General features: G+C 56.6%; 1 protein-coding gene across 1 annotated transcript; it reads left to right on the forward strand.

The window, feature by feature from the left end:
• The first annotated feature begins 333 nt into the window (after positions 1-333).
• LOC104839101 (glutamate dehydrogenase 1, mitochondrial-like) lies at positions 334-8,889 on the forward strand. The gene is made up of 12 exons (XM_010579222.1): positions 334-559; positions 1,218-1,298; positions 1,798-1,853; positions 2,353-2,416; positions 3,069-3,163; positions 3,370-3,549; positions 5,195-5,332; positions 6,106-6,243; positions 6,953-7,033; positions 7,561-7,776; positions 8,146-8,208; positions 8,773-8,889. Exons 1-12 carry the CDS (start codon positions 334-336, stop codon positions 8,887-8,889), a joined length of 1,455 nt encoding a protein of 484 aa, XP_010577524.1.
• Positions 8,890-9,094: the final 205 nt, after the last annotated feature.

The following is a 9,094-nucleotide window of genomic DNA, read 5'->3' on the forward strand; positions in this document are numbered from 1 at the left end:
CCCCGCCCCCGACTGGCCCCGCCCCCTCTGGGCCCTCTTCTCCCTGTGCAGACCCCGCCCCATCTTCCCATCTCCCATTGGCCGGAGAATCAGCCAATCAGAAAAGCCTTGCTGTACTCACCCCGCCCATTCCTCTCTCCACAGCGCCCCCTCACGGCCATCCCTGCGGGAATCAGCCAATCAGAGAGCCGTTTGCTGAAGGGCGCGCCCTCAGCCACCCAGGGTGGCCCTTATTGGCCGCTAGCGGGGCGGTGGGGCAGGGGCAGCCATGTTGGGGGCGGGGGCACGGCCGGCCTGGCCAGGGGCAGCCCCGATGCCCCCGGGCTGCTGGCCATGGTGGAGGCCTTCTACAGGCAAGCGGCTGCCATGGTGGAGGCAGAGGTGGCGGCGGGGGCCCGGTGGGGAGAGCTGCCCTGGGTGCACGGGCTCCTGGAGACCATCTGGCACTGCAGCCATGTCCTGGAGCTGTCCTTCCCCCTGCGCAGGGACAGCGGCCCCTGGGAGGTGGTGCGGGGCTGGCGGGCCCAGCACAGCCAGCACCGCCTGCCCTGCAAAGGGGGTGAGGCAGGAAGCTGCGGCCCCACTACGCACTTCTCCATCCTTACCCAGCCCTACGTGTGGGGCTCGGCTGGGCTCACCCCCGCCTGGCTCGGGGGGTGGGGAGACCAAGTGAGAGGCATCTGCGTTAGCGCAGTGGTGGTCAGGATGCGTACGGAGGTGCCCAGGAGGACTCTATCCTTGGATGCATCCTGCAGAAGGACAGAATGCACCTGGGAGAGGCAGCTTTGCCAACCTCAGCTGCAGTCCAGCTGCTCCAGCTCGTGCTGGAGCACAAGAGCAGTGTGGCTGGTGGCCACTTCTGCAGGCATTTGACGCCTCATCCTAAACCTCAAAGCGGTGACAGTTGTTCTGAGCCTGAGGGGGGGTCCGAGCCTCCTGTCTCCTCGCCCTTAGGCTGAGGGTTTTGCCGTGCTGCGGCTGGGCTGTTTGAAGTGCTGGCCACAGCAAAGGCCGGTGTCTGTGGGATGGCCAGCTAGTAGGAAACTGCTTTCCATTCTGTGGTGAGCTGGAGGAACAGGTCTAGATGAACAATTGCTGATCACTTATTGCAACGAGATGCTGCCGTTTCAGAAGAATCAAAGCCTCTCCTATAATGCCTCTGTGCCATTTGTGGTAAAAAGGCAGGGACTCTTCATTTCTTCTCTCTCCTTTCCCAGGGGTTCGTTTCAGCAGCTCAGTCGGTGTCGATGAAGTAAAAGCCCTGGCTGCATTAATGACATACAAATGCGCCGTAGTGGGTAAGTACAAGGGGAACGTAAAGCACATGGCGATTTGGGCATGGGATGGGGCCATGATACGGTGAGTCAGAAAAGCTCATTAGATGCTTTGAAAATCAGAAGTGCTCCAGAAGTGCAGGATGTTCCTCTGGGCACGGATGTGCGAGGGCAAGTCTTGCTGTGGCTGCAAAATATGCCACTGGCAGTCCAGGATGTTCGTGTTAATCAGGGAGCATCAAGCACTGTGCTTCTCAGATGCAGTCTCTGTGCTTGGGTTGTCATGGATTCAGCTCTGGCTGGTGGCGTTTGAGGCAGGCTCAGGGGCCATATCCTGTCTTGCCTTCAGCTCTGCTCTGCAGAGGCCGCGTGGCATTAGGGGGGAGCCGTGTGTGGTGTGGGAAAGCACTGGCCCCTTGCCTGGATTCACCAACAAGTTCATGATTGCCATGGTCACCTCCTCCCCCCAGGGAGATGGTGAGCTGGCAGAGAACATCTGTCTGCCTTACCTGGTCTTTTCCAGATGTTCCTTTTGGTGGTGCCATGACAGGTGTGAGGATCGATCCAAGGAAATACTCGGTGAGTTCACTCTTTTCCTTCCCCCCACTGACAGCCCATAACTCACGCTCCATTTGCACAGCCCTCCCTCTCCATGCGTATCACAGCGATGCACTCTGACAAGCAGGGCGAGACATTTGTAGTGAGTAACACTCACCCAGCTACTGTGAAAAGCAGCTTGGGGCAGGGAGAGGGGTGGTGAACTCTGGTTTATGGGTCAGTGCATCTGACTAGAGACACGCTGAAGGAGTCTGGAGTAAGGACGTTCCTGCCGCTGCCTGCTGTGCTGGGGGAAGGTGCAAATCAGCAAGAGGTTGGAAGCGCAGTGAGCAAAGGGACCAGGAGTTTACACATCTCCTTTTTTCGATCCAGGATCCCCAGCTGCTGTGAATGAACTCCCTGGAGACATCAGGGTCTGCCCTGTACGGGCAGGGCAGGGCAGCTGCTGGATGCTTTACCACGGCTCTGTGATTTTTCTTGGGGCCTGCAGTAATAACTGTGTTTTGTTGTTCTTGCACAGGAACATGAGCTGGAGAAAATAACAAGGCATTTTACTGTAGAAATGGCCAAGAAGGGATTTATAGGTGAGCATGGTTTTGTCCCGGTTCTGTAAGCAGTGTGTGGCTTGCACGCAGTGGAGCGGGCAGCGGCTGCCTGGCTAGGCAGGCACAGAGGCTGCCTCTCACTCACTGCCTGTCAGCAGCGCTCACTGCCCTGGTGCTCTGCTGTCTGTTCACCGCTTTGCTCTGCCTGCGCTGTGAATTTGGAGCAGGGGGAGCCTCATGCAGTGCCAAGCACTGGCGGGGCTGGCCCAGGCTGCCTCCCAGCTGCTGCTGGGCAGGGTTCTCACCTGGGCATTATCCTCCATTCCCGCTGGCCTGCACAGTCGCAGGGAGGAGTGAGTTTCTCCTGTCTCAGTGTGTGATAGAGAGCTCAGGGGGTGCTGGTCACAAGGCAAAGACCTTTACGCTCCCTCTTTACTTGAAATTATTGGGAAGGGACAAGGCAAAGGGCCTGCAAAAGGCAAAGGACCTGCAATAGCCAAAGCCACTCATGCCTGAGGGAAGCTGGAGAGACCCTGGGGTGTGGGCAGCACCATGCTTTGGTCAGGGGACCCTTGGTGTGCCCAAGGACATGACCAGCCTGTGGAAATCACCTGGCTGTACACATGCCATTGGTTGGAGCAGAGCAATCAAATTGCAAAGACAGGATTAGACAGATATTTCTATTCCGCAGGGCCTGGGATTGATGTGCTGGCGCCCGATGTCAGTACCGGGGAACGGGAGATGTCCTGGATAGCTGACACCTACACCCACACACTGGGGTACCAGGTAAGCTCCGACAGTGCTGGTTTTGAGCCCGGGATGCCGTGGGCACTATGCGGGTTTGTGCCCAGAGGCGTGTGCCACTGTGTTGCTTTAGGTTTAGCTGAGGCTTGGGGGAGGGGGAGGGAAGCTGAGGCTTGGGGAAGGTCCTCTCTAGAGGACTTGCACCAGGTGAGACCTTAACCTTCTCTCTCCCCATCCTGGCCTTGCAGGACATCAATGCCCAGGCGTGTGTGACAGGAAAGCCCATCAGCCAGGGAGGCATCCATGGGCGACACTCCGCCACCGGGAGAGGTGTCCTGCATGGCATTGAGGACTACATCACCAACACAGACTACATGGACTGCATCGGCCTGAGCCCCGGCTTCCCCGGCAAGACCTTTGTGCTGCAGGTGAGTGCTCAGCCCAGCTAGAGCTTTGAAGAGGACACTTCCTTAGGACCTTTCTGCCCCTCCTTTCCAGGAGAGCTTTCAGTCTTGGCTCCTGCAGTGTTACTTGGACATGATTTCCCAAATCTCTCCTCACCCTGTGGCAGCTGGCACTTGTTTGAGCAGTGTTTCAGACCTGCTGTGTGTGGATCAGTTTCTAAGAGCCTATCTCTTAGAAACTCAAACCAGCAGTCAAGGGGTGCTATGTTGCTCACACTGCACAGGCATTGCCAAGGTTTCTCTGTAGCCATCCCGCCTGAAAACACTCACAAAATGGAAGCTGCGACGGACCCTCTCCTGTGCAGCAGCCAGAGCGGAGAGGTGGCAGGGAACAGGGGGCTCTGCCAGACTGGATGGAAAGAGCCGACCCCAGTGACAACTTCACGTTTCTGTCACCTCCAAACCAGCCTCAGCAAGCTGTGATGTCACCTACAGTGAATGTCCTGCTTGTGGGTATAGCCCCCATCGCTTCTGGGTGCTCTGTGGGTCTGACCCACACTGGCATTGCCTTGCCTAGCACCGTGGGAGCTCGGTGGGACCCTGAGGGTGCCAGCTCTGCCTTTACCCCTCTCCTCCCAGGAAGGATCTTCCCTTCCCTGCAGCCCAGGGCCTGCTCATAACTGCGGTGAGGTGCTTCCCCCTGCTGTAGCTCCAGGAGCTCCTGCTCTCTGCCAGGCACTGCTGCCCCAATCCACTGCCTGCTCTGCCCGCAGCTGCCCGTTTGCTGCTGAGGCCACTGCTCTCTGCAAGGGAGAAATAAACTGGAAACTGCGCAGCTGAAGTCTTGCCTGTGGCTGGCACTCTCTGCTTTCCTCTGAGCGCTCGCTCCCCAACGCAGCTCCCTGCCGCGGGGAAGAGGCTTTGAACAGAGGCTGCACCCGGAGCTGCTGCCCGCAGTGCCCTCGGGAATGGCCCTGCCTTTGATCATCCCTTTCCACACATCCTTCTGCTTCGCTGATGTGGCAGAGAATGAGAAGGCTGAAGTCCTTGGCTACTGTGTGTATAATTTTGCTGTGTTTGGGAGCTCTTTTTGCAGTCTCAGGAACCAGTGTTGTTTTAGGAGCTGTACCAAGCTAGCAAGTGCTTTGGGGCAGACAGTGCAAAATCATCTGTTCCCATAAGAAGAGCTGAGCTACCCCCATGGCCCTGCCCTATGCCATGGCAGCTGATCACACCCCCTTAGCATGAGGTGCAGGAAGATTGCTCGGATTGTGCCTAGGTTCTGCATGGTGTCCATCAAGAGACTGTGTTTCTCACTGGATCTGTATTCTACCAAGATTGGCCCTTAGAAACTGAATGGCATGCTGTGCTTGGAACATCACGTCCAGGAGCTCTGGAGGTGATAAAGACAGGCTGAGTGGGAAGCCCTTATCCCATGGGCTCTGCTTTTCACAACCCTCTAACTAGCCAAAGAGATTTCTGTCCTGCCAGGTCCTAGGCTCCATCCAGCCAAAACATTCACCAAGACCTGCTAGATCAGGGGTTCCTATTTGTGCTTCTCAGCTCAAGCTCCTCAGAGGGGACTGTTACCAGAACAGCAGGTCAGTTTTCAGTGTTTGTCCCCACAACTTCCCTCTCCCCAGACTGTCTCTGCTCTGTGTTGCTGTAGGGCTTTGGCAAAGTGGGGCTGCACACCATGAAGTACCTGCATGATTATGGAGCCCGCTGCATCTGTGTTGGGGAGACCGATGGAGCCATTTACAATCCTGGAGGGATTGACCCCAAGGAGCTAGAAGACTATCAGCAGGTGAGTTGAGCCCAGTTGTTGTGGTTTCACCCCAGTCAGCAACTAAGCACCACACAGCCACTCACTCACTCCCCCGCCACCCAGTGGGATGGGGGAGAGAATCGGGGGAAAAAAAAGATAAAACTCGTGGGTTGAGATAAGACCAGTTTAATAGAACGGAAAGGAAGAAACTAGTAATGATAATAGTAACAATAATAAAATGACAAAAATAATGAAAGGATTGGAATATACAAAACAAGTGATGCACAATGCAATTGCTCAGCACTCGCTGACTGATGCCCAGATAGTTCCCAAGCAGCGATCCCCACCCCAGGCCAACTCCACCAGTTTATATACTGGGCATGACATCACATGGTATGGAATATCCCTTTGGCCAGTTTGGGTCAGCTGTCATGGCTGTGTGCCTTCCCAACTCCTTGTGCCCCTCCAGCCTTCTTGCTGGCTGGGCATGAGAAGCTGAAAGAAAAATCTTTGACTTGGTCTAAACACTACTTAGCAACAACTGAAAACATCGGCGTGTTATCAACATTCTTCTCACACTGAATCCAAAACATAACACTATACCAGCTACTAGGAGGAAAATTAACTCTATCCCAGCTGAAACCAGGACACCAGTCAACCCAGCCCCTGTTCTTAGGGAGTGGTGGTCAGTGCCTGTCTCTGAAATGCCCACAGAGAAGGGGGCTGCCCCTCATCTCCTACAGAGCCCACCTCTGAGGGCAGTGCTCAACACTGCCAGGCTGGGCCCAGCCAGACGCTCCTACTCATTCCAGGGCCACGGCACCATAGTTGGCTTCCCAAAAGCAGAGCCCTATGATGGCAGCGTCCTGGAGGTGCCCTGCGACATCCTCATCCCTGCCGCTATTGAGAAGCAGCTCACAAGGGAGAATGCACCCTGGGTGCAAGCAAAGGTACAGACCACTCATGCCACACACTCCCAACAGGCCCTGCATTGGTGTGCTAGTGACAGCGGCCCAGCTGAACCTTCACTTTTGGCACTCAGCACCCCAGTGAGGTGTCACATCACTGCACTGACAACTTGCCCACTGTGCCAGAGGGACAGAGTGTGAGGCAGAGGTAGCAGGTCACATAGTTTAGGGGAGGAAGAAAGCCCAAGCCCTTCCCTTTGCTGGCAGGGAGTAAGGATCGTTGGAGTGACCTTGGCTGGCTCTTCTGGCATCCTCAGTCTTCATTGCTGTATCAGATGCTCCCCCCAGGGCAGAGGAGATGATACCCTCAAAGGTACTGGGTGTCACCGTGTTGACACTGGAAATCATAGGCACCAGGTGACAGTGATCAAAGCAGGGGACTGCTACAAATACCAGCTTCCTCCCTTCACTTGTGAGCTCTAGGGACCGAAGAGATAGGACATGCTGGAACCTGGGACTCTGTCACAGCAAAGTCTTTTGGAGCCTGAGCCTCTACTCATTCTGTGCAAAACATGAGGTCTGAGCTTTTGCTCATTCTGAACAGCTCTAGTGGGGAGCGAGTGCCCAGACCCCTGCTGCCAGAAGTGGCCGGGGAGGGGGGCGGATCCCAGCAGCAGGGAAAGCAGCCTGTCACTGGTTTCTTCTTTCATTTCTTCCACCTATCTCACCTCTGTTCTACTTGTGCTCTCAGATCATTGCAGAAGCTGCCAATGGCCCCACTACACCAGCAGCACACGAGATATTCCTGCAAAGAAACATCCTGGTCATCCCGGTATGTCCATCCCCACGCACACGGGGAGATGGTGGGCTCGTGGCTGTTAGGGCCACACAGTGTTGTCAGCTGCACCGATGTGGATCCAGCTGGACTCTGCCAGGCTCTGGGATCAGGCAGCGTTGATGGTGCTGTCTCAGTCAGCCTCTTCCCTGCCTTGCCCCAGCTCCTGAGGACATCTCAGATGCTTGGTTTCTCTTCCGAACCCTCCTGGTTCTTAGCTGCAGCAGCGATAGTCATGGGGCACCTGGCCAGCACCAGGATGTCCTGCAGCTGCTGATGGGCCAGCAGCAAACTGTGCCATGTCACACAGGCTGTCAGAGCAGCTGGTGTCTCTGCTCAGAGGCAGTGCAGAGCAACTGTGGTTCTAGGATTTGGCCATCCCAGTAACCTCAGGACTGTCTCTGAGGGCAGAGCCCAAGGGTATAGGGAGGGACCCAAGGCAGAGGAGGAGAGATCTACAGATTGGTCATGTGTCTTGGGGTCACCCTGAGCAGCACATCTGAAGCGTGTACTGCTCTTGGCAGGACGTGTATGTGAATGCAGGTGGTGTGACTGTGTCCTTCTTTGAGTGGCTGAAGAACCTGAACCACGTTAGCTACGGCCGCCTCAGCTTCAAGTACGAGTGGGAATCCAGCTACCACCTCCTGCAGTCAGTTCAGCACAGCCTGGAGCAGTGGTTTGGCAAGGCCAGAGGGGAGATCCCCATCATCCCGTCCCCAGAGTTCCAGGCCCGTGTGACTGTAAGTGCCTACAACCATGGAGGGTTGTCCTGGCTCACTTGTTTCACATTCCCAGACACTCCTGTCTGCCATCCCATTGCTGAAAGCCGAGCTTGTGGCACCTACAGAGCCCCCTGTGCTATCATCCCACTGACGGAGGGGATGGGGTGGAGATGCCATCTGTGGTGGTACAGCCCTGCCATCTGAGGGTGCTGCAGGGAGTCCCTTAGGAGCCAAGCCATGTGCTGGAACCAGCTGTAGAGGTGGCAAGCCAAGCTTGCACTACCTGTGGTGGTCCTGCACTGAGCAGAGGGGCTGTGTTTGATAAATGAGTTTGGGGGGCCAACCTCTAGCCTCTCCCACAAAGGATTCACTTGTTGTCCCCCTCAGGGTGTCTCAGAGAAGGACATCGTGTATTCGGGTCTGGCCTACACCATGGAGCAGTCAGCCAAGGTACCTCCGAGGGCTCTTTGCCTCACCCATCCCTGCTCTTGGGCCCCTTGCCTCACTGCAGAGACTCTGGGCTGTATTTGGGCGGTGCCCACCCACAGCACCCCATCACCAGTCCTGGCAGGTCAGCATGAGGCCTGGTGATGGTGATTCATCTTCCCAGTGGTGGCTGTATCCACGGTTCGGGTAAAGCCTCGTGCTCAGCAGCATCCCTTGTTGCTGCTGCATCCCTGTCCCTTTCTTCCTGCAAACCTGTGCGCCCCATTTCCAGGGTTGCTTAGATGAGCCGGGGGTGCAGTGCTGGGTGGGGGGTGGTCTCGTGACACCTCTCGGGGAGGTGGGTGCATGCCGTGCTCAGCAGTGTGAGCTGTGTTCATGGAGCCCACCTGTGGGCACAGGGTCTGTCCCCAGGGGAGCGCTATGGGGCAGCAGTGGGAGAGTCTCTCCAGACCTGCTCATAGGTAGCTCCAGGTCTTACAGAACAGACCCCTCGCTGCGTCCTCTGCCCCCCCCTTGCCCCCAGACCCTCCCAGCACGTACCAACCAGCCTCACATCTCTCTCTCTAGCAAATTATGACCATGGCTGCAAGGTACAACCTGGGCCTGGACCAGAGAACTGCTGCCTACCTGTGCGCTCTGGAGAAGGTGTTCACCGTGTACAACGAGGCCGGCTTCACCTACTGACACAGCAGCTGGCAGGGCTGCCCCTGGCATCACTGCCAGCCGTACAGTGAGGGTCACAGTGCTGCTGCGCAGGGAGTGCCCCAGACACCCTAGTCTCTATAAATGGTTGGTTTGAGCAGATTCTCTCCCTGCTGCCTGGCTCCCAGCTCTCCTGGGCAGGGGGCTGTCTTCCCCCACACTCCACCTCTGCCCCAGCCGCTTTACA

The sequence above is a fragment of the Haliaeetus leucocephalus genome, unplaced genomic scaffold (assembly GCF_000737465.1).
Source record: "Haliaeetus leucocephalus isolate CR32 unplaced genomic scaffold, Haliaeetus_leucocephalus-4.0 Scaffold656, whole genome shotgun sequence".
Classification (NCBI taxonomy): Eukaryota; Metazoa; Chordata; class Aves; order Accipitriformes; family Accipitridae; genus Haliaeetus; species Haliaeetus leucocephalus.

Coding starts and splice junctions, on each gene's coding strand:
- LOC104839101 (XM_010579222.1), top strand. CDS start 334: ATGGTGGAGGCCTTCTACAGGCAAGCGGCTGCCATGGTGGAGGCAGAG. Junction 1,854..2,352: donor TCGATCCAAGGAAATACTCG/GTGAGTTCACTC, acceptor GTTCTTGCACAG/GAACATGAGCTGGAGAAAAT. Junction 3,164..3,369: donor CCCACACACTGGGGTACCAG/GTAAGCTCCGAC, acceptor CTGGCCTTGCAG/GACATCAATGCCCAGGCGTG.